We start from the raw sequence: 24,611 nt of genomic DNA, 5'->3' as shown, positions 1-24,611 counted from the left end.
TTTTTGAAACCATCTAAAAGATGGATTTATTTGTACTTTACTTTCTCCAAATGAATGAAGATAAAGAAAAAGATTAGTTCAAATCTCTTAGAGTAGTTTGAAATATCAGCCAGTTCTGCATATGTGTAATATTTGTACATGCATATCCATTTGTCCTTTTGCATGTTAAGAAGTTAGCAAGTCCATGTTTTGATTAACATATATGGCAGGCAGTTGTATAAAGCCTAACTCAGAGAGTTACTCCTCTGCTGCCTGAAATGACACAGGAAGACAGTCCATGCAAGAGCGACTCCTCCAACATAGACCGTACGAGCCACAGGTGGGACCAGAGAGAAATTCACAGCCTGAGAGGTAAAGAATAAAAAATGGGGATAAAATTAGAAAACATCTTAGAAACAGGTAGGCCTAATAGATGGATGGATAGACAGATGAATGGAATAATATGGCCCTACCTGCATAGTTGACCAGTACACCACTCCAGTCTAACAGAGATTGAAACAAAGACTTAATTAATTATGCATCAAAAATAATTTCAGACCTTTAATATACATGCTAAATTACACCAATAGCTGTTGTTCTTACCTTATAAGAAGTCCAGAATTTATTCCTCCAGTCTTCAAAGGGATCTTCTGCACCCTCTAATGTGCTCAGCCCTTTTTGATAAATGCTTTGTTAAAAGTTTTTGCCAATCATTCATATGTTTCACTTTTTTATCTTTTCTTAAATTATATACATTCATTAGTTATTCAACTCTGTGTGCATATTCTAAAAATATGTTAATGGCATGCTGACAAATCCTGCTGCAATCCTGATTCTCACCAATGTAGAAAGCACTTATTGTTGTGGGGGCTGCAATTAATTGGTCCAGAAACACTTTAAGTGATACTCTCTTGGTCCCTCCACCTGGAAATATCCTTTCCAAACCCCGTGGCCAATGGTAATTGAAGTTGGCATGGAAACAGAACCCAACCAGTGCCACCCGAGCAGTCTGGGCCCAGTCAATGCCGTGAAGCCGTGAAACACGTTGTACTGGAGCCAATGTTTCCTTTTCTTCAAAATCCTTTTTATTGCCTTCTGAGTCACTTATGTCTATATTATACAGTGTCAGAATATCTGTCTCTGCTTCTCCTGCCTCAGTAAATCCTTCATTAGAGGTCTTAGACGTATCCCCTCCCACCTCACCTAGCTTGTGCACAGTCCCTTTGTCCAGTGCTGTTCCCATAATGCTTTGCTGAATGAGGTCTGCTGTGGCAAACAGCGTTGTGTATCCCACTATATTGCAGATGTATGGATGGGATTTGAACATAGCCCAGACTCTGCTCATGATGACTGCTGGACTGGGATGAGAAAGCAAATAAATTCAATTTTATTAAACTGAGTTATGCACATTTGTACGGCTTGATGTTGACAAATGTCAATTAAAGTGTATATATAATATACATTATAGGCTATATATTTTCACTGATCTGTAGTTGGCTGACAAATCACAAGGTTCACTTCCTTTGGTTTCTGATTGATTCTTGAAAAAATAAACAAGGCTGATTGGTCAAACATAGACCAATCAAAGCCATTTGTTCTGTGGTACAAAGTTCCATGGAGCAAGAATGAGTGTTTATGATAGCATTTATCAGTCAATGCATGAACTTGAGAAAAGAATACATGGTTAGAACCAGAGAATATATGAGGTAATGTATAAGTTAGAGAAAAGAAAGAAAAGTGTTTGGCTAATAAAGGGTATACAAGATTATTCTGCTGTACTCCAAAATATTCAAGTTCCAAGTGAAATACAGCTTTTTGTTGAAATCAATCACAAGAAAATCAAATGAAATGCAAACATAAGAAATGTGTATTTCTGAAAGGTATACATGTAACCTCTATTATTGAAATATTGCCCTAAACATGAAGTATGAGACTCACAGATATTATACTCAAGAGAAGAACACAGAGTTGTATTTGCTACCACACACTTGAACTTACACACACATCCAATTGTATGGCGCCTTGGGCGAAACCTGCTTCAACATGCCCCCAAAGTTGTTGACCGGGGGGATGGGGGTCTGTGTGGGTGCCTCGTGCCGCCCCCCACAAGATGCTGCCCTGGGCAACTGCCCATGTCGCCCATGCCTAAATCCGCCACTGATCTTTAACTGAACACTGATTCTCTTTTCTGATTGGTATGTACCATGACATAACCCTCCTTACATCCTTGTAATTTCTGAAAATTCATGAAGGGATTTTTGATGACATACCTAATAATTCTGTGTGTGTTGACAGTTCTCATTTTGGATATATGCAGTAGCTACCAGACCCATATTTGCACTTGACTTTACCAGTTGTCATGTGAAGAAGGCCTTGCTTAAAATTACAAAGTACTAACCATATGAAGTACTGTATAGTTACTGCTGTGTTTCATATTAGGTTCTATGTAAGATCCATCCAACTTCCAAAGCATGTACCATGAGGACATGTACTTACTAATATATCTATAATTTTTTAAGTATTGGTAAGTACCGTAATGTTTCACATTAGTTAACATGCAGTGTTGGGTAGTAACGGATTACATATAATCTGTATTACGTAATCAGATTACAAAAATCAAGTACTTGCAATGGGATTAAATTGCACTTTAAAATACTTGTAATCGAACTACAGTTACTTTTTTATAGATTACATGATTACATATGAACAAGGTAACGGCAGTAATTAATAATTTATTGATCATTTTCATATCAATATCATCATATTTTTATCCGAAGCGCAATAGTCTCACAAATGAATATTTTGAGCATGTGACCTTTTACATTACAACAGTAAGAAATTCACCTCAGCTAAGGAATATGTGGTGACTATTACTAAGTAGTAAGGGTTAAAGTAAGTGTGTCAGAGTTTTGAGCTGTTAGCTGTGACCCAGCGATGTCATTGTTGTTTCAATTAAAAACAAATATTATTTCTTAATACCTCTCCAGGGGTGTGCAGCTCACACATTGAAATTAATTGCTTCAAAGGATCTAGTGGATGCCATCCCTAAGGGTCCTGCCTGCAGGGTACACAATAGTTCAACTGCAAAATATGCAGTAATATGGAACAAAGCCCATCTCTCTAGTGTATGAGTCCACTGCCAGAATCTTGACATAAAACTTGACACAATTGTTCCTTGTGTGACTCAGTGGAACTCTACTGTTTTAAAATATTCTGCTCTTTTAGATTATTCTTGCTGTTCAAAATATAATATGTACTGTATCTTGCACCTCAGCTTTGGAATACGTGATGGACAATCAGTAAGCACTAAGGATTAAAAGTGTTTCAGTGTTTTTAGATGAAAGCTTTGACCTTGGCAACTTCATTGCTGTTGATTTCATGGTCATTCATTTTTGTACAATTTATGATCATTTTAAGTTGAGTTTATGGTCATTAATGTTCGTAATGCTGTTATTGTTTTATGCACTTAAAGGTGGAGCATGCGATTCCTGAGAAAGACTGTTGATATTTGAATTCAACAGCCAAACAAACACACCCCTCCCTTCAGTGCTCCTTCAGAAGCTGCGTCCCCCAAATTCATGCACATTGCCAATGCTGTGTGATTGCAACAGTGTTGCGTGGATCGGTCCGATCCACTTTGTTTATTTTCCCATTTACAGAGCCAGGGCTGTGTACAAACACCACATTTTTTCTTAGCGCACACACAGAACAGACAGCTAGCGGACTGTGAAGAGATATTCACGTAATTGGCAAAAAGTGTATTGATTAAAATTACACACCACCTTTAAAATGAACTTGACATCTCAGTGTTTTGAATTATAAACTTTGGCCATGCACAGTCATTGCTTTTAGATTTAATGTTAATTTCATTCATGTAATGTTGAATGCACCTTTTAAAAATGGAGCTCTTTTTGTGAGGCTCATTTTGTTAGTAATAAAGAATGAGATACATTTTCTTCCTCTTTGTACATTAATGTTAAAATGATTATCCTACTCAAATGCATGTGACAAAATAAAAAAGAATTAGGTTGGAAGTAATCTGAAAGTAATCCAAAAGTCATCGGATTAGATTACCTCAAAAATGTAATCTATGTTACCGATTGCGTTTTTTTGTCTTCCACCCAGTACTGTTAACATGTATGTACACTATAAATAAGTGCTTGTTGTTACCCCACACTTGTCTGTAAGTACTACATATTTACCATGTGTGTAGCACTGAAATGTACTCTAAAGTTTCATTTTAGTTACCATGTATGTACACTTTAGATAAGTATGTATTGTTACGCCACAACTGTCTGTAGGTACAACATATTTACCATGCACCATTGGTAAGTACAGTAATGTTTCATTTAAGTTACCATTTACGAACACTTCAGGTAAGTACATCTTACCACCACACATTTGTCTGTAAGTGCAACATATTCACCATATATGTACCATGAAATGACACATACTGTAAAATAAAGTGCTACTAAAAAGCCTGCCCTGAGAAATATGCACAGAGTAAAAAGTGTGAAAGCTAGCCCCGGTCTCCCTATATATTTATACATACACCCACACATATCCACACATATGCTATACTCAATTGTAAACAGCATTTTACTAATTCTTTTATATTGTGTATTAATATTATGCATGCTGTTGTTTTTACCATATTATCTGAGATACTGCATGGAATATTGGACCATGCAGGACCATTAAAATGAACTAGTGAAGACAAAAGGGTGATTAAACGGTGGAAACTTAAGAGAAATGGTACAGTCACAGCACCTTAAATACACACTTTTCTTACTAGAACACAAACAATAAACTAAAATCTTGGTGTTGATTTGAAAAATAAATGTTAATGGACATGTTATGCATCAACTAGCCTACATATATATATATATATATATTTTATATTAAAGTCATTAACCATTTAAATTTATAGTTATATATGCTTCTTGCTCTGAATCACATTATGACTTTTCTTTCTGGACCATGTTCTATTATGTTGAACGCCCCCATATGTGAAAACAACACTTTGTCTGACGGCTGAAATGTAAAAGCAATTTGTCTGTGGCAACCAGCAGATCTCTCAGACAGGAGAATGTGTTAATGAGGATCAGAGATTAAAGAGATCAATTAAAGGCCCGTTTAGCACTTAACTGGTGCGCCTGTTTGCTACACTTAACAAGTGCTGTTTTTGACTATGCTCAAGGAGACCACACGGCCAGAACCAGTTGACTTTTTGGTAATTGCTTTTCTTTCTTGCTCTGAGGACTGCCCTTCTCTGTCCTCTTTCATGGTGCTGTCCTTTATCAAAGAGGACAAAGAATCGGTCTTCCTGTGGCATCATCATTGAATCAACGCCACCCTCACCTGACTCATTCATTCTGTCTTTCAGGTAGTGAGGGTGCATGTATATCCTTGTGTATGACGGGACACCTGTGCACAGCCCTCTGCTTCTTTCGGTGTATCTTTTTGAAGTGAACTCTTTATGAGTGGCAGAAGGTAAGTGGAGAGTACTACTGTTTTCATGTAGAAAGATGTAATGTGGTGACCATATTAGGTTAGTAGAGACCTAAATCTTTATATAAGTGTCCTGCATATACTGTTTTTTTTTTTTTTTATGTCATGTTGATGGCTGTATTGTACTGTACTGTTTCTGGTGTGATATTAGATTTTTTTTGTTTTGTTTTGTTTTTTGTTTTTATACAAAAACACATATTTTTTGCTTGGTCTTATCTTATCTTATCCCCTTAGCTATGCGTCCATCCAGTATTGTGACCTTTGAACCAGAGTTTGAGCATGGAGTGCCATGGGGCCATGATCTTTTTACCTTTGTAACCTCAGCAGCCGGTCATATGATGATGACTTTGCAAAGACCACACAAAAATAAGCCATCAAAACGTCAAGTCAATCATCGCAGGTTTCTGCACAACATGATACAGAGGTAGGTTTTTAGATATATCCCATTGTCAAATCATGTACAGTTAAGGGAAAAGCTATGAAGATTTGTAATTATTGTTTTGAATTAATAATAATTCACATACCTCTGCCTCCACACAGGAAATTTGCTGAAATAGAGGCAGCCAACCATCAGCTCGCCTCTGCTTTATTTTCAACAGAGAAAACCCAAAATCATCTGCCAGAAGAAGCATCTGAAATTGCAACAGAAGTCGTAGACAAATCACCAAATGCTTCGAAAAAAGGTAAAAAAATAAAAAAGAAAAAATAAAAAGAAAAACGGTAAAAAACTAATTACATAAAATTGATATTTCCAAAAGTGGATTTAAGTGTTATAAAATAAAAATACTAAGCATCCTGACAACAATATAAATTTACTTAATAAACAAAACTGCACAAGAAAATATGACTTGAGTTTACAAATCATATCTCATTGGCAATTTTGTTTTTCTTTTATAAACCTCACCAAAGTTTGTTGGATTTATGCTTAAAACAAGAAAATAAAAATTTTGGCCTGTCCTCTGAAAACAAGTCTTAATTTTATATGCAATTTCGGGTAGCACTTTACAATAAGGTTCCATTCATTAACATTAGTTAATGCATTAGGTATCATGAACTAACAACAATGAGCAATATATTTTTACAGCATTTACTAATCTTTGTTAATGTTAGTTAATACAAGAACTATCATTGTTAGTTCATGTTACTTAATTGTGCATTAACTAATGTTAACAAATACAACTTATGTTCTTAAAATGTTTTACTATATGTTGAGATTAACATTAACTAAGATTAATAAATGTGTAATAAGTATTGTTCATTGTTAGTTTACGTTAACTAATGTTGTTAACTAATATTAACAAATGGAACCTTATTGTAAAGTGTTACCAATTTTGTAATAAAAAAGTTAATTTATCTTGTTTAAAGGATGTTTGGATACTTGTAATGGAAAACGTGACATGCTGTTTAAAAAATAATTTATTCTATTTTATTTTTTATTTTCATTACATTCTATTATTTTTGCAGTGTTTTAATATTCTGGTCCTAAATTGAGAATAAAAATGGAGGTAGTTTGCGCACATCAAAAACAATTAAGGACAGGTGCACAATTAAAAAAGGTAACCGTTAATAGTGTAAAAGAGACCGGCACACTGCTACATATGCTCCCATACAATTTAATAGATTAGACAAAGTTTCAACCACTAAGGTCTTGGTCACATTTGTATTGGAGCCTAAATTGAGAATACCAGTGTACTGATGATTGATCTATCTTTCTGCAGTTATTGACACTTCTATAAATGCTGACAAAACTGGAGCACGTCTTGAAGAGCAAGTGAATGTGTGTGACCTCTGGACATTGGAAAGTCTTATGGAGACCCAAGTGACTGATAAAAGTTTCCTACAGTGCAAGCTACTAAATAGTAGAGACTCAAATCTGAGAACTGAAAAAGACCACAAGTCTTTGAAAAACAGGAATCAATTGGAACACAACCCCGGAGGCTCACCGAAGATTAACACTGACTTCAGCTTTGAAAGGCAACCAGCATCCACTGATTTACAGAGCTTGACACAAATGACCAGCAATTTCTTAGAGGACAGCATGTCCACCTGGTTTGGAAGCATTGAAAGAATGAGAACAAATTCAAAACCATGCAACACCAAATACTCTGACATGAAGCTTCACCAGGCAGAGGTTGAAGATCCAGACCTGTCACCCCCTTCTCCAGTGATTTCACTATTGTCTATGGATTTGTGTGATTTCGAGGTTCAGTTGCTCATAGATGCTGACCACAGCGCCCAAACACAAGACGCAGAAGGTCTGCAAATGGATATGGTGGACAGCTTTGACCTATTAGATTGCTTTGAAAATCAAGAAGATCTGAAGATCCATGTTCAAGGTGAAGAGGCTCAGAGCTGCGTACAGAATTGCAACACATTTCCAAGCTCTATTGAATCAGGATATGACATGGACAACCTGACAAGTTCTGATGGTGGGACAAGCACTAGAGAGTTTGAGAATGGCTCACTAATTGTTTCATTGCTAGGAAACTCAATGTCCAATTTTAGTCGAAAAGGTCAAGAATTTAGTGCTAATGTTCTCTTCAATCAAGAGCCACTTGGGCGTAGTTTCCATCACAAACAAATAAACTATTCTACGAGCCACAATAACATACTAGAAGAACACTTTAGTCAGCTTGAACCAAGCTTGATGACAAATGGGAAGGAGGCTTGTTATTCAGCTACAGGTTCGTCTGTGAGCAACCAAACTGTCTCGGATTGTATTGTTTCAAGCCATACCCTTGACCACCACATATTCCCAGAGCTTGAGAATCAGTTGGACTCTCAATCAAAAAGGATTCTATTTGACACATACAAAAACTATTCGCAAATTCAAGAAACAGATCGGTATCTTATGTTGCAAGAAACAGATATCAGAAATACTGACAAAAATATTGTACAAGTTGCGAATCACAACATGACTGAATCAGGTCTCCAGTGCCCAATAATGCATTGCTCTTGCTATGAAGGCTTTTGCTTTCATAAAGGAGAGTCTTGTTCTTACTCTATATTTAGTGGGAATCAGAGGAGTCACAACTTTGAGGGTGTGGCTAGATCTTTCCCTGCTACACTTCATGAGGTCCACCCCACTCCAATTCCAACTCCACCAATAGACGATGATTGGTTGTTCAGTAATATTGTGGCAGAGGAAGAGGTAAATAGCATGACTAACCCATATTTAAAGTAGGCTGCTGACAGGGGTGTAGCAACCATTATAACTGAGGGGGACGTGTCCCCCTCACTTTTAGAAACAACTAAAACTTTTTGAGAAATAATAATTACAATAATTACATAATTATTTATTTAATTTAACTGTCATACTGTGAAGAGTGGCTGATGAGATAAACAAACCCCCCCCCCCCCAGATCATTCCTATGCCCCTCTCTGCTGATAAATGGACAGCTCTGTAGTTGATAACTGCATTAATAAATGTTGTTATATTTGTTTTGTTTTTATTCTTATGCTTTCTGAAAGACCATGGTGTAATTGTTTTTTTTAAATAATTTCTGTGAAATGTTCTTGTATGTGTTGTGAAATATTTATTTTAATTAATATTTAATTCAAGTTAAATGGAGAGTCTGAGATGGAAAAAATTTTAAGAGTAAAGTTTTGTAACATCTATATCAGAATTTGAGCATTCACTGTGTTGAATTTGATCGTGTGTAGGCCTTTGCATTTTAAGCGATTAAAAATAAACCAGACTGACTTCAAAACCAATGGTACTGTATATTAAAATTCACCCCAGTCTCATTTTATCATTATAGCAAAGTAAACCAAAAGATCAAATAAACAACATGGTTAAAAATTCAAGTTCAACAGATGCAAAAAGCAAACAATCGTCTTCAGAAATACATTAAATACATACAAGTATCTCTGGGGTTTTGATTCCTTTCCATACATGCTCCTGTTATACTTGTCAAAGCTGTATTATAAAGCACAGGCTGAGTATAACAAGGCTCATTCATTAAAATGGAATTTAGAATTCTGAGAAATATGAGTGGTTTTTGAATATGAATGCCCTCCAAATGGATTCTTTGTTGATGGTTTGAACAGTTCTGCAAATGCATCTATTAAATGTACAAATCAATTACAATTAAATGTCTTTGTACATTTGGCAGTGACAAAAAAAAAAAAAGAAAGAAAAAAGAAAAGAGAAAAGAATTAGCAGCAATATTGAGTCACTTTAAAGGCAAAGAGTCAGAGAAATCAGAAAAATTATAGGCTGAAAATGTTCTAACATGGACAAATAAGTAGAATCAAAAATCTGTTTTACAAGGCTCAGGAGAGTCTTTTGGCTTCTGTGTGCAATTATTTCTAATCTGTTTGTCTTTAACAGCATCATTTCTTCCCTTTCAGTCAACATTTTACAATTGTATAACAATGTCTTAATTTAAGAGAATGGTAAATAAAAACACACCAAATTTAAAACCAAAGATTATTGGGGCAAGTCAAACAATTCAAGTATCAAAGTGCTATCTACATACGTACAGTGGAATCTGATCAAGTGATAATAAACCCTGCTTACCGATTTATGTAAAAAAAGGTGTAATAATCATGTAATAAACCTTTCAATACATCAGTGAACCAGTGAACCTTGTTATTTCACAGAGAATCAGCACAAAAAAGATTTTTCATAATGTGTTTGTGGCTAAACAAGATGTCAACAAATCCATTATTTCCTAATACATTTTGAAGATCAGTGGCTGGCAAAGCAGGCCTGAAATTTGTTCTGATTCTAGAATGGTGACACAATTATTATTCACAGTTTAACACTGTTTAATATATAAGGAAATGCAATCACGTTAAAGACTAGCCTGTAAGTCAGAGCAATATATCAAAATGATTATCACCATACAATATATATTAAATTAAATATTAGAGACAAACATACAGCGAAGGAAAACTTTCACTTGACATGGACAAGAATTTTAAAGAAAAGATTTCCGAATATATGTTGTATGTTTTTAAGCCAGACCATTACTCTCCTGTAACAACTGCTGAAACATCGAGCCTTGTTTTAGCCATTCAACAACTACTGATTTTTAAAACCATTCTGTTCAAATGCCATCTAAAATGCATTACATTATTCTCCATATGAAAACATGATCAATGAGAAGGAAGTCTTTAGGGAGACCTAAATTTGCAATATATTTATCAGATTTCAAATCTCCTAGTTATTTCATTAGGCCCTACTCACTGTAGGAACTAAAGTCCATTTTAGGTACTTTTACTCAGAACTGCTACTTTTCATTGGTTTTACACATGAGGAACTATAGTTCCTCTTAGTTATTTAGAGACTTTTTTAGCTCCTACTTTGGGGTACTTTTTGGAGAAGAGGTACTGTGGGAGGTGTTGCAACCTGTGATTGGTCAAACACGTATGACGCACAAAGCAATGAGAAACTCAAAGTGTCGGCAGCTGCCATGTGTAAACAAACTTGAAGCTGCTAGCCTGCTACTCAGAGGATTTCACTATTTTTACAATTCCATTAACAGAAATAACATAAACCAACAAAGTACCCAAAGAGTATCACCTGTTTTACATAGTATGAGTATACGAGGGGTGAGCAAAGCTGCTGCATGACTTCAACGGGAGACGCGGTTTGAGTTTTCATCACATCTGTACTGTGTGACTGTTTTTCCTGGGATAACGGACATAAATTATAAGATGTTTTAGAGTGGGTAATTGAAATATATTTTAAACTTTACCATCATGAAATCTAATTTACATTAGGAAAGTGTTGCGTTCCTGTTACTGTATGGTTAACTTGCATCAACACCTATTTCTTTCAGTTAATGGGTGAGTATTTCAGTACAGTATTTTATGTTGAGTCATAAAAGCATTTATTGTAAAAGATTGTGTTGATAAATAGCTTTATATTGCATTTTCAACATGTATTCCACTGAGTTAAGCATGTGCTGCATGATTAAAATATGCCGGGTGCCCTTTCCTCTCCTCTCACCATGGGCTTCAGGGATGCAGCACCGCACGCACGGCTCACGCGCCCAGTGAAAAAACTGTTACCTTAAGACACAGGTTGTGTAATACAGCCCTAACAAAAGTGTAGCTCCGCTCCTGGCATCCACAATCAGTGCTGTTGTTGCTATTGAATAGCGTGTGCAAACATTGTCAGATGTACTATAATGACAGGGGTTCCTTTTTGTGTGCGAATGCAAGAGAGGGAAAAGTCTCCCGTTCCTCTTAATAGTTATCATCTAGAAAGTTCAAGGGGGAAGTACCGGGACTGTATGTTGGAAATGGGCTATTGGTTTTCAATGGACTCCATTGGAATTTTTTACAGGTATGTCCTCCCTTTTCACCAGTCTAAACTACATGCACTGTTGACATGCATACAACTAAAATAATGTCCCTTTAGTCATCCATATGCCCCAGACTGTATTCAACATAAAAGCTCTGTTCCATAAATATTTACCACTTTCAAAAAAAAAAAAAAGAAAAAAAAAAAGAAAAGAAAAAAGAAGAACACAATTTCATTTGGCAGAAAACAATGTTACATTGATACAGTTGAGTTAATTAAGGAGTAAAGTAACTAGCCGCCTTCAACCCCTGTAATGTAATAAGTGTAATAAGAATGTTTACGCCATTCACACCATGACAAAGAAACTCTCTGTAATCTAAATACAGATGTCTTACTCTATACTTGTGTTTCCATTGTCTCAAAACTGTCTCTGATTTTCAGTATATGCAGCTTTTGGTGAAAATGTTTAGTTTTCTGTCCAGTGTTCTTGACTAAAACTACCCTATTAAGGTATAAACCCATCCTTACCCTTTGTTTTCCTTGAACTTAGTCCTGTTTTCATCGGAATACTATACAACAACCATAACATATCTGTGTGCAGACAAAAAAAAAAAGACAAAAAAAAAGAATACAAAACAAAATAGACTGCATACTGGAATTTTCTGATTTGATAGAAGTCAGTAGTCTGAAACTGGAGCCGATGTGTTAAGACATAAATTTAGAAATCCTAACTGCCTATATCACTACCAACAAAAGCCTTCCCTTTAGAGCTATCTAGGTAACAATCAAAGCACATTATCTAAGAATGTAAGAATACCCTGAACTTAAAAGTTCACTCAGTACTTTTTTCCTCATTTAAAAAGTTTTACTTCTAAAGAAATGAACAGTCATTTTGAAACATATGTATAAAATCATGACCACTCATGTGAGATGAAGAGGTCAGTCATATCAGTAATCTTATAAAAGCTCTTTTATTCTACATGGGGCAGGGGCGCATCATGGGGGCAGCCATGTTAGAATCACATGACCATCTGAATAATACTCGCTTAATCTCAGTAAGTGCCCTGTTATTGGACAATTTCATTCATAGATTAAATGAATCCTGGCTTACTGTACATAATGAATTTTTACAATAGCATTAGTAACTGAAAACTACTGTGTTTGAATGAACTAGGTGCCACTAGGTGTCAGTGTAAGCCAATGTAAGCCACTTCGACATCTTAAAAAAAAACTGAGTGCACCTTTAATAGGGAGTTGAACTGAATAATACTAATGTTTTAACGAGATTAGAGCAGGTCAATTGAAAATATCTAAGAATCGTTACTGCTAAGTCTACATGTAAGTGAAATATGTCAGCGTTGGCAGTTTCTCTTTACTTTCTGCAATAAATCCAGGAATCGTTGGTTTACTATTGTGTGTTTTACCTTATATTTATATTTTAGTTTCTATATCTCCATTCTTTTGTTATGACCTCTGATATCAGTTTATGGCCAAAATGTAAAAGCTAGCATGGATAGCTCAAATTTGTAGCATATTATCTAATATCTAATAGAAAATCATTTCTCTCTTTCTCACTTATGTTTTATACAATCAAAGCTTGGTGTACATTAGCATCATCTCTGCCAAATCATGTTTGATAAAAAGCAACGTTCTATTAATCAGAAGTAGTGCTATAACTTTTAAAAATTTAAAACACAGATATTTTAAAATAACAAAGAGATAATCTTGTACCTGTTCAATTCTCAATTTCTTAAAACATGATTTTAGGAGTGAGAGAGAGAAAGTTTCTCAGAGCTTTGAAGGTTCAATGGCTTGTGCTGGCACAGCTGATTAATTTTAGCCCAATCATGAAACTTTTGATATGGATCATCTGTGCAATACCTGATGACCTTTTCCATTTGATTACCATTAACATGCAAATTTCCCTTAAACAAATGGCTTATTATTGATTGATAGACAGCTTGATGTGGCCATTACAATTGTGCCACAACAAGCTTGATATACAATATACTGCACTGATATGAGGCTAGGCCAATACACAGTACTTCTATTTCTTAAAGAGTGCTGGGAAATGTAGTTTTATTCTGCCCCATTAAAAAAACAAACAAAAAAAAAAACAGTGTTTACTCATTGCTTGGTTGGTTTAAGTAGAAAGAGTACTGAATCTGATTTTCTCCATCTTGAATGCTTATTCATTTGTTCATTAAACATTGATAAATCACTAATTAGTTTCATTAACTAGTTTCATTAACTAGTTTCAAGTTCTGTTGTTGTCTGTGACTGCACGGATGCTCTGCAGCATTGTGTGTACAATTGCAAAGCTATGAGATTAAATTTGGCCATCTTTCACACTCTCCCCTTCTTATTTAGTGTCTGTAAGGCTGTAGGGGGGTGGGCGGCCCAGGGCGTTGTCTGAGGGTGTAGGGGTCCCCATCAGGCCGCTGGACGAGGTGGGAGAAGCTCTTGGATCCTCCGAATCAGAGTTCTCCTGAGAGAGATCATCCACCAGAGCCCTGCGGGCAGCACGCAAGGAAATAGGGAGTGGAGCTCGCCTAAGAATGTGACAGGGAGAGAATATATATTGATATGCAATTCTTAGACAAGATATACTGTATAAAATATACATACCCCCAGTGGGATCCCAAAGTCTAAGACCACATTTAAAAAAAAAAAATAATAATTATTATTTACTTTTTACCTGAAAAGAAAAAAAGAAAAATGTAAAACATTGAAAAGTAATGATGTAAAATAAAGATTCTGCATAAATTCTAGGTCACTTATTATGCTGGATAACATGGATCCATACCAGCTCCAGTGCATGCTGTTATTAAAGCAAAAGGGAAACATATAATTCTTTTTTTTTTTTTTTTACTCAAATTGTTATTTTGCTAGAATAAGTTATAATGAAAACATTGATTCAATTATAAATATATAATAGCATTTTCACTAGTGGTCTCAAGACTTTTGGACCCCACTGTATATATTTATGAACTGCAAGAAATAGGAAACTGAAGGAGAAAAATATGTGATTGGAGGAAGAGACAAACTGTTATTCATAACACTGTTTATAAACATGAGATGATCAAAATCCAATCTAGATTACATGAATCAGCTGCAAAGAACAAAGAAACAGTCTCTAATCTTAGAGGGCACCTCTAAACACCACCAGAATCAAGACAGGACAAGAATTGCTCAGAGAAGACCATACAACACACCATCTGAGCACTTTATATCACACAAAACACCTACTGTTCTGACTTCTGCCGTTCTGTCACGCTGAATGGGTGTAGGAGACAAACAAACAAACAAACATGGATGCACATACAAAACAGACACATTGAGTCAATGGGTGAATGAAACATGCATTTACAATACAACAAGAAATGATGTTCACATGCAAATGTATTTATGTACGAGCAATGAGATAACAGCACATATATGAAAGCGTGGCTCTAACTCACTGTGAATCCTATATACAGCATGGCAAACTGCATAAAATACAGTCATAACCAGCTCACGCTCTTTCTCTATGTATTTACCTGAGTTGTGAACGTAGAGTGTTGAGCTCACGGTTCATGATTTGCATACTGTCACTCATTTCTTCCAGTTCTCGCTGTAGTTTCCTGCGCTGAGCGTTGGAGCGGGAGTTCTCCTCCTCCACCTCTTCTAATTGTCTCTTCAGCTGATGGAGTCGGCCCATAGACTTATTCACCTACAGACAGAGAGAAGAAATGTAAAAGTTGTGGTTAATTGGTGAAATTCTGTTGAAGTACTACAGTACCCGAAATCCTCAAGTCGCTATTACCATGGAAATGGGCTCCCACTCATGGCCATCCAATCACAATGGATTATTTTCAAATATCACTAAGAAGCCAGTGTTTTTTTTTTTTCTTTTTAAATAATACACTGGCGGCCAAAAGTTTGGAATAATGTACAGATTTTGCTGTTTCAGAAGAAACTTAAATTTCACCAAAGTGTCATTCAACTGATCACAAAGTATAATCAGGACATTACTGATGTAAAAAACAGCACCATCACTATTTGAAAAAAGTCATTTTTGATCAAATCTAGACAGACCCCATTTCCAGCAGCCATCACTCCAACACCTTATTCTTGAGTAATCATGCTAAATTGCTAATTTGGTTCTAGAAAATCACTTGCCATTATATCAAACACAGTTGAAAGCTATTGAGTTTGTTAAATGAAACTTAACATTGTCTTTGTGTTTGTTTTTGAGTTGCCACAGTATGCAATAGACTGGCATGTCTTAAGGTCGGGGGGGGGGGGGGGGGGGGTGTTATGTCATGATTCACTGTTGTTTTGCCCCTGTCATCTGTTTCCCCCAGACTACACTTCCCATAATTCCCTACCCTCATCACTGCCAGCTGTTCCCTATTGTTCACTCATTAACCCCTGTGTATATAATGCCCTGATTTCTACTCAGTCATTGTCAGTTGTTATGTGTTTCTCTCCAGTTCAGTTATACCGAGTTCCAATTGTGAATGTTTGTTTGTTCCTGAGTTTTCTGTTAATTTATACCACACTTTGTTTCTTTATTAAACTTCTTAGCTGCACCTAGATCCTGCTCTTGTGTTTCTCTTCGAAACATTACAACTTCCATTGTAAGTGCCTCACTGGAACACAGAATTGTGCTTTTTTTTTTTTTTTTTTTTAAAAGAGGGATGAGTCAAAATAAATTTGTGGTAATCAACATTATGACTTCAAATCAAAATGTTGTAATGTGATTCATCTCCGAGCTGGGCTGCATTTCCCAAAAACATTGCAAGTTTAAGCTGATCGTAGAGACCATTGGCGCCAATGGTTTCTGCGGTCTACTTAGACTATGATGCTTTTGGGAAACGCAGCCCTGGTTGATTTGTTTCAAACTTTTAAACTCTTTATTGAGAAACTACATGAGTATAAATGCTTTACTGAAATACTTTTGCAGAGAATAAATGGAAAATATAGTTCCAAAACCTAGGATAATAACTGTTAAGCTCTATCGAAGGAGAAGCATTGGAGATGTTGAGGGATGAAGGATGTGGAGGAGTACCTGCTCTCGGTACTGATCTGCATGTCTCCTTTCATCATCCACCTGAATCAGAACCTCTTTCAGTTTCTTCTCTGTTTTCCTCACCAGCTTATTAGCCATGGTGTGCTCTCTGCAGAGGGACAGAGGGAAGAGTGTGAGATCAGACTCAACTTAAAGACACAAAAAAACAATCAGATGGTTTGTGGATCCTTACAGTGAAAGTAGAGCCTTAAAATCCAGTCTTAGTACAGCTCTCTAGAATACTTGACTCTTTCTGTAGTCAAACATTCTTGTATAATGTCTGCACAATTGCAATTGATCCTTGACCCAGACAACTTATTTTGATACAAAGATTTACTAGCTTCATGTCTCATCTTACTCCGCAGTCTCATTCTTCTCACAAAATAAAATAATTTAAACTCAAATCAATATTTCATGCCTATTTATTTATTTGGTTAGTAGCTGTGTATAAAAGAGGGATAATGTACAGTCAGCTGATTATTAACGCAAAACAAACCCCTACTGATAATGACCAGTTGACTTTACATTATCCCTTACATGTCATCCATCCATTTCACCTCTGTTGTTTTTCTAAGCACCCCCCACTCTCCCTGTTTCCTCACTGTCTCTCTTGCTCCAGTTGTTCCTCCATAGATTCTATCTTGGCCTCCAGGGCAGCGATGCTGAGACGATTTTTGCCCTTCACAGAGCCCTCCAGCTCACTGAGACGAGTCTTCAGCTCTTTATTCTGCCTATCGAGGATCTCGCGTGCGCTCTCACTCTTCTGTGCCAGCGTTCTCTCTCCGGACAACTGGACTGTAAGTGTCTCAACCTAACAGAGAGAGAGACAAGGTGCTCTATTGGTATATCTCTTTTATTTGTGTGTGTGTGTGTGTGTGTGTGTGTGTGTTTGCGTGTGTGTGGTGTTATGTATTACCTGTAAGGTGCTCTTCCTCTGTCTCTCAGCCAGTAGTTCAGCATTACTCTGTTCCTCCTCTAATTCTTCCTCCAGTTGAGTGATTCTGGCCTCCAGACGCCGTTTTTCCTCAAACAGAGCAGATCTGCAGGGGAAACATGGTAAAGTCAACAACATGAAATAAAAACTGACTCTAACTCTCTTCTAAAGTCTAAATGTCATCAGTGGCAGTGTGATACTGCAGATATTGTTGACCTTTGCACGACTAATTGCTTGCTATGCTCCTCATTTGTAAGCCACTTTGGATAAAAGCGTTTTGCTAAATGACAACGTAAATCAGTGCACAAATTTTGATTTCATAATTTTTCATTACAATGTAATCGTTCTCCGCCTCCAAAGTTTTTTTTTAGCCTTTTAATTATATTCTACATATATACATTGGCAGCCACAATTTGGAATAATGTACAGATTTTGCTCTTATGGAAATAAATTGGTACTTTTATTCACCAAAGTGGCATTCAGCTGATCACAATGTATAGTCAGGACATTAATAACGTGAAAAATTAAACTACTTCAAAGAGTTCTCATCAAAAAATTCTCCATGTGCAGCAATGAAAGCTTTGCAGATCCTTGGTATTCCAGCTGTCAGTTTGTCAGATACTCAGGTGACATTTCACCACACGCTTCCTGTAGCACTTGCCATAGATGTGGCTGTCTTGTTGGGCACTTCTCACACACCTTACAGTCTAGCTGATTCCACAAAAGCTCAATGGGGTTAAGATCCATAACACTCTTTACCAATTATCTGTTGTTCAATGTCTGTGTTTCTTTGCCCACTCTAACCTTTTCTTTTTGTTTTTCTGTTTCAAAAGTGGCTTTTTCTTTGCAATTCTTCCCATTAGGCCTGCACCCCTGAGTCTTCTCTTTACTGTTGTACATGAAACTGGTGTTGAGCGGGTAGAATTCAATGAAGCTGTCAGCTGAGGACATGTGAGGTGTCTATTTCTCAAACTAGAGACTCTGATGTACTTATCCTCTTGTTTAGTTGTACATCTGGCCTTCCACATCTCTTTCTGTCCTTGTTAGAGCCAGTTGTCCTGTGTCTTTGAAGACTGTAGTGTACATCTTTGTATGAAATCTTCAGTTTTTTGGCAATCTCAAGCACTGTATAGCCTTCATTCCTCAAAACAATGATTGACTGATGAGTTTCTAGAGAAAGCTGTTTCTTTTTTGCCATTTTTGACCTAATATTGACCTTAAGACATGCTAGTCTATTGCATACTGTGGCAACTCAAAAACAAACACAAAGACAATGTTAAGTTTCATTTAACGAACCAAAAAGCTTTCAGCACTGTTTGTTATAATGGCAAGTGATTTTCTAGAACCAAATTAGCAATTTAGCATGATTACTCAAGGACAAGGTGTTGGAGTGATGGCTGCTGGAAATGGGGCCTGTCTAGATTTGATCAAAAATGACTTTTTTCAAATAGTGATGGTGCTGTTTTTTACATCAGTAATGTCCTGACTATACTTTGTGATCAGTTGAATGCCATTTTGGTGAATAAAAGTACCAATTTCCTTCCGAAACAGCTAAATCTGTACATTATTCCAAACTTTTGGCTGCCAGTGTATCTTGATACTTATATATTTGCTCTGAAATGGCTAAAAGTTTTTATTATTTATATTAAATATAATAAATAAAATAAAATATATTTTTATATTTAATATTTTTTTATTTATATGCACCAATAAAGCAACCCACAGTAATGTACAGCAATATTTACCTACATTTATATTTTTACTAAAATAATTTGATACATGAAAAATGCCACATGGGCACTTCTCTGACAAATTTTTGAATCAGAGTTTTGAATAAATTCATTGAAACAGACAGTTTGAACTGATTCACGGAAATGAATCAAACTTGCCAACTCTACTGCCATTTTTTCTACTGAAGTTTAAATCAAAGATGCTATTAAAACATCATTCTGTGCAAAAACAGTATTTTTTCGTTCCAGTTCATAAGTCCTTTCCAAAAGGTTTCTGGTTAGAACAAAATAAAAGAACGGTTAATAATGTTCTTTTAAAAATGACAGTACTCTGCACTAAGGGGTGGGTGACATACCAGTTGCGGTGTTGCCAGATCTCACAAGAGAAACAAGCAACATGGTCTGGAAAAACAAGGCTAAAATAAGCCACTTGCCTCACCAAAATAAGCGAAAATAAGCAATTACTTTTTTCTGGTGTGGTTAATCTGCACAGAAATCATAACAAGCAGTTAATTAACAGTTAAGTATAATTTTATTTATAGATCTGCTTCTGATGCATCATATCTAACAATAATTCAGTGAAGACAACTGAATTATAAATAATTCAAGAACAACTGAGAAATGTACTTTTTAGCTCTAATAATGTTTCCTTGTACCATGTATATGTAATAATTATATATAGTTGTTAAAAAGGTCTTCATTCAGAGAATGTGACATCCACAACGGCCAATTAAGTAAATAAATGTGTGATGCAGCAGTTTCCTTCAGGATCAAAGCACATGTTTCATTTATTTTGGGCAACATGAAGTGTTGTAATTTCACAAATTTACTGTGATAAACCCTTTGACCTTTAGTTTCATGATAAAATTATCTGAACAAAGTTAACCGGTTATAACCGGTTACCAGCATTTAAAAATAACATTTTCATTCCGGAACAATTGAAAATCATTTTGTTCTGGTTTTCGGTTACATTCTGCTAAAAATTTTGTTCGTTTTTGGTTTTCGTTTTCGTTCCTTGAACCATTTTTAGTCCCTGTTCTAATACTCACACCTCACGAGACAAGGAGGAGTCTTGAAACTAGTGTAATGATACGATCTTTAGGAAATTTGATTTCAAAATAAAAAGCACTTTAAGCAAAGTCATTGCAAATATAGCATGAATACTCAATATATCTCCAATCCCTAATCCATGTTTCCAGCAAATTATATCCTGATGGATTTTCCACCCTCCATAATTTCCTATAGAATTTATGTTTCACTCTAAAAATACATTACATTTCGGATGTTAAATATGTTGTGAATGCTGTTTCAAGTCTTCTTTTAAGTGTATATACATAAAGACAAATCCCTTCGCTCCCTAACACAGAGTAGCTCAATAGAAACACTGATCCTCAACACAGACACACAAATACTGACTTTCCACTTGTGCTGCTGACGATTTCATCCGCCATTTCGTCTCTCTCCTGCTGAGCTTGCCTCCGTTGCCTCTCAGAAACAGCCAGTTCCTGAGAAAAGGGGTGAAAAAGAGTTAAAGAGCAAGTCACACAGTTAAAACACCTTCTGAGTAACACACACACACAGGATAACTCACCTCTGTTAGCTGTACTACTTCTGCCTCCAGAGTCTGCAGGCGCTTCTCTGTGTCCTTTGATTGAGCGACAATCTCTTCTTTAGACAGTTTGGTCTCATCCAGCTCACGAAGAAGCTCCTTCAATTGAACCTGGAGAACACAGAAGTAATAGCGGTTCCACAAACATCCTCACTGAATAGCTACATAAAATTTTTAAAGCATCACTCCTGACAAGCGACTTGTTATAACTCTCAGAAACATGCATTCTACAAATGTAGTGTAGTTTATCCTGCAATTAATTCAACTGACGAACCTGAAGACGTTTCATCTGCCTGATTGCCTCCTCTCTGCCCCGACTGGCTGCTTCCACCTGAGACGCTGCCTCCAACAGCTCTGACTCCAGCTGTTTCTTGACCGTTAGAGCTTGAGCTCTCTGAGTCCTTTCTTCTTCAAGCATTACTTCCAGCTCTCGCACCTGCATAAGACCCAACAGATAGAAGACACTGAATAAAATCATGGAAAGAACAAAATAAAAGAGAAAGCATGATAGAATCTTTTTATTTTTTCTCTGTTCTTCTAAAGACAGGTACCTGTTTGTTGAGGGCTCTCCTTTTTTCTTCTCCTTTCTCCTCCTTGGTGCTCATCTCTCTCTCAAACTGAGCTCTGAGGGCTTGAAGCGTAACCTCCAGTCTCAGACGAGCATTCTCCGTCTCTGTCAGCTCATCCTCCAGGTCCTGGGTCTGTTCTCTCAGAGACTGGGCTTCTGTTTCCAAAGCCCGTCGAGAACGCTCCAGCTCTAGAACCTGAGGAGGTGAGACAGAGAATGAAATAGAAAGTTAAAAAGACAAAGAAAATTGATTTGTTTTTAAATATATAATAACCACCACATTTGTGCATGGTACTCGTGTTGTTACATATTAATAAACACAATACAAATGTTATGACATAGTAATAAACACAAAACACATGCTACTACATATTAATAAACCCTTTATAAGCTCATTGGTACAAAAAAAGCTGTACATTTTTTCCCACGTCATCTTGGGCGTTGACAAGCTGTTCCATCTCGAGGCGGAGTAGCTTATTACTTCTCTCCAGCTCATCTCTCTGCTCTGTGGCTTCCTGCAGTGATCTAGAGAGAGACAAGAAGCGTGTCTCTTTCTCTCGACTCTCTGCTTCTGCACGGTCCCGTTCCTCCAACAGCCGAGCACTCACTGCCTTCTCCTCTGCCAAACTCTGAAGGTCAAAGATCAAAGACAAAAGTTTCAATAATTTGACTCTTCACTCTTCCAACCATCCATCTATCCATCCATCAGTTCCTCCTCCTGTCTGTTCCTCACCTGATCAAATTTTTTCTGTCTCTTCTCCAGAGCTGTACAGTTCTGTCTCTCTCTCTGCAGAGCGATGGTCATGTCTTCTATCTCTTCTCTCAGTCGTTCTTTCTGTCTCTCAATGCGTTCTTTCTCTTCTTCTTTGACTCTCTCTCTCTGTACTGCATTCTCCAGCTCTCTCTGCATCTTCCTCCTGGTCTCCTCCCCGGCCTCCACTGCTGTGTTCACTTCCTCTGTTTGCTTTTTAAAATCAGCCAGCTGCACAGACACAAGCACAGACAAAACACAACAAAAAGTTATTTTTCCCTTAGTAAATGGTTCTTACAAAATTTTTAATTTTAAATTCTAAATAAAAAAATACCTGTTGCGTCTGGTTCTGAATCTGACGTGTGAGCTCTCTGGTCTTCTCCTCCTCCTCCTCGAGTCTATCCACCAGTCCAACTTTCTCCTCCTCTAGAGCGCGAACACGTGAGCCCAACGCCAACTTCTGCCGCGTCTCTTCCTGCAGGAGCTCCTGTAACACGCACATACAAACAAACACAAATTAAGCATCCTAATATAAAGAAGCCATCTCATTCACATCTCAATGATCCGCTGTAAAACAAAACAGCAATTGGTGGTAGTGGTGAATCTCTGGAGGATTTCATTGCTGTATATCTGTCCAAGCATGCTGGACTATGTCAAAATGGTTTCTTCAATAGCTCTTAAGTTTAGCCCCATGAGACTATTGTTTTGTAGCGGAAGCTATTAGATTAAAAATACTTACACACACATGTTGGTGCAGCTACCTTATGAGGACTCTCCATAGACATAATGATTTTTATCCCCTAACACTACCCCTAAACCTAACCCTCACAAAAAACTTTCTGCATTTTTACATTTTCAATAAAACATCGTTTATTATGTTTTTTAAGCGATTTGAATTATGGGTACACTAGAAATGTCCTCATAAACCACATTTATAGCATAATACCCTTGTAATTACCACTTTGTAACCTAAAAAAAAGTCCTCAAACCACTTAAACCTGCCCCCCATCCCCCCCCCACACACACACACAGTTACCTGCACATCATGTAACTGACTCTCCAGACTGCTGACCTCCTTATTTAAACGAAGAGATTTTGAGTCAGACGAGGAGAGAGAACTGGACAAAGACTCAAGCTCTGACTGAGAGACAGAGAGAAAGAGAGAGAGAGAGAGAGAGAGAGAGAGAGAGAGAGAAATAATTGCATCATTCAGAATTGAATTGAGAGTGTCTTTTAAATTCTTGAATTTGATATAGAAAACAGGACCGCAGAATTTAAATTTAAGGAGGAACATTCATATAACTGTTTAGTTTCTAATAATAAATTTCATTTTTCAGTATGAATTAATCAGATACAAGCTATTATAAATATAACATATGAGGTGTTTCCAGAATTGATAATGTTAATAATCAATATTTGAAATGTCATCTAAAGAAATTTGTGATATTATTTAAATATTTAATCATTTAAATTACATTTTATGGTGAAAGAACATTTTTCCTAGAATGCTCTTCAAAATAAAGCCATATATCAATTAAGCCCAATTCCTCTCTCTTTTTTCATCCCTGTTTCTACCTGTAGTTTACTGAGTCGTTCCTCTCTCTCCTCTCTTTCTCTCTCAGCCTGTGAGAGCCGTGCATTGAGTTCCTGTAACTGTCCCTCTGCTCTCTTCCTGCCCCTCTCGCTCTCCATCTTCCCTCCCTGTAGCGTCTTCAGCTCAGTGTTCAGGTTCAAGCGCTCCTCCTCCAGCATGGCCTTCGCCTTCTCCAGAGACTGACGGGACTGTGGACACACAAATACACACAGATTAAAAGTAGCTATTTTTCTGCCGTACAACAATAACTTACAAATACACATGTATTTAACACACATACACACACACACACACACACACACACAGAGACTCACTCTCTTGGCATTGTCCAGCTGCTCCTGTAGAGAGTCAACAGCAGCGGTGTGTTTGATGCGCATTTCTGAAAGCTGGGCTTCATGACGACGCGTCTCCACCTCTAAACTCCTCTGAAGCTCTCCTAACTCAGACTCACGGCGAGACCTTCACACACACACGCACACACACACACACACACACGCACACACACATGTTGGTGCAGCTATCATTATGAGGACTCTCCATAGACATAATGATTTTTATACTGTACAAACTATAGATTCTATCCCCTAACCCTACCCCTAAACCTAAGCCTCACAAAAAACTTTCTG

General features: G+C 36.8%; 2 protein-coding genes across 2 annotated transcripts in view; both read right to left on the bottom strand.

Moving 5' to 3' along the window:
- Window positions 1-224: 224 nt before the first annotated feature.
- Window positions 225-1,324, bottom strand: LOC127453742 (mpv17-like protein). The gene is made up of 4 exons (XM_051720394.1): window positions 820-1,324; window positions 583-653; window positions 453-482; window positions 225-344 (listed from the first exon to the last, which is right to left on the bottom strand). The coding sequence occupies exons 1-4, from the start codon at window positions 1,322-1,324 to the stop codon at window positions 225-227; spliced, it is 726 nt and encodes a 241-aa protein (XP_051576354.1).
- Window positions 1,325-9,201: 7,877 nt separating this feature from the next.
- LOC127453738 (myosin-10-like) overlaps window positions 9,202-24,611 on the bottom strand; it is a 51,953-nt gene continuing 36,543 nt past the window's right edge. Inside the window, exons 28-43 of the mRNA XM_051720388.1 lie at window positions 24,300-24,444; window positions 23,967-24,173; window positions 23,428-23,532; window positions 22,726-22,878; window positions 22,374-22,622; window positions 22,057-22,269; window positions 21,624-21,836; window positions 21,347-21,508; window positions 21,055-21,183; window positions 20,880-20,968; window positions 17,716-17,839; window positions 17,402-17,610; window positions 16,800-16,908; window positions 15,286-15,458; window positions 14,996-15,022; window positions 9,202-14,298 (exon numbers count right to left, since the gene is read on the bottom strand). Of these exons, the coding sequence (XP_051576348.1) occupies window positions 14,109-14,298; window positions 14,996-15,022; window positions 15,286-15,458; window positions 16,800-16,908; window positions 17,402-17,610; window positions 17,716-17,839; window positions 20,880-20,968; window positions 21,055-21,183; window positions 21,347-21,508; window positions 21,624-21,836; window positions 22,057-22,269; window positions 22,374-22,622; window positions 22,726-22,878; window positions 23,428-23,532; window positions 23,967-24,173; window positions 24,300-24,444 (2,497 nt within the window). The 3' untranslated portion in view covers window positions 9,202-14,108. The remainder of the gene's footprint in view (window positions 14,299-14,995; window positions 15,023-15,285; window positions 15,459-16,799; window positions 16,909-17,401; window positions 17,611-17,715; window positions 17,840-20,879; window positions 20,969-21,054; window positions 21,184-21,346; window positions 21,509-21,623; window positions 21,837-22,056; window positions 22,270-22,373; window positions 22,623-22,725; window positions 22,879-23,427; window positions 23,533-23,966; window positions 24,174-24,299; window positions 24,445-24,611) is intronic.

This window comes from Myxocyprinus asiaticus, chromosome 16 (assembly GCF_019703515.2).
Source record: "Myxocyprinus asiaticus isolate MX2 ecotype Aquarium Trade chromosome 16, UBuf_Myxa_2, whole genome shotgun sequence".
Taxonomy (NCBI): Eukaryota; Metazoa; Chordata; class Actinopteri; order Cypriniformes; family Catostomidae; genus Myxocyprinus; species Myxocyprinus asiaticus.
This window is presented reverse-complemented; position numbering and strand designations above follow the sequence as displayed.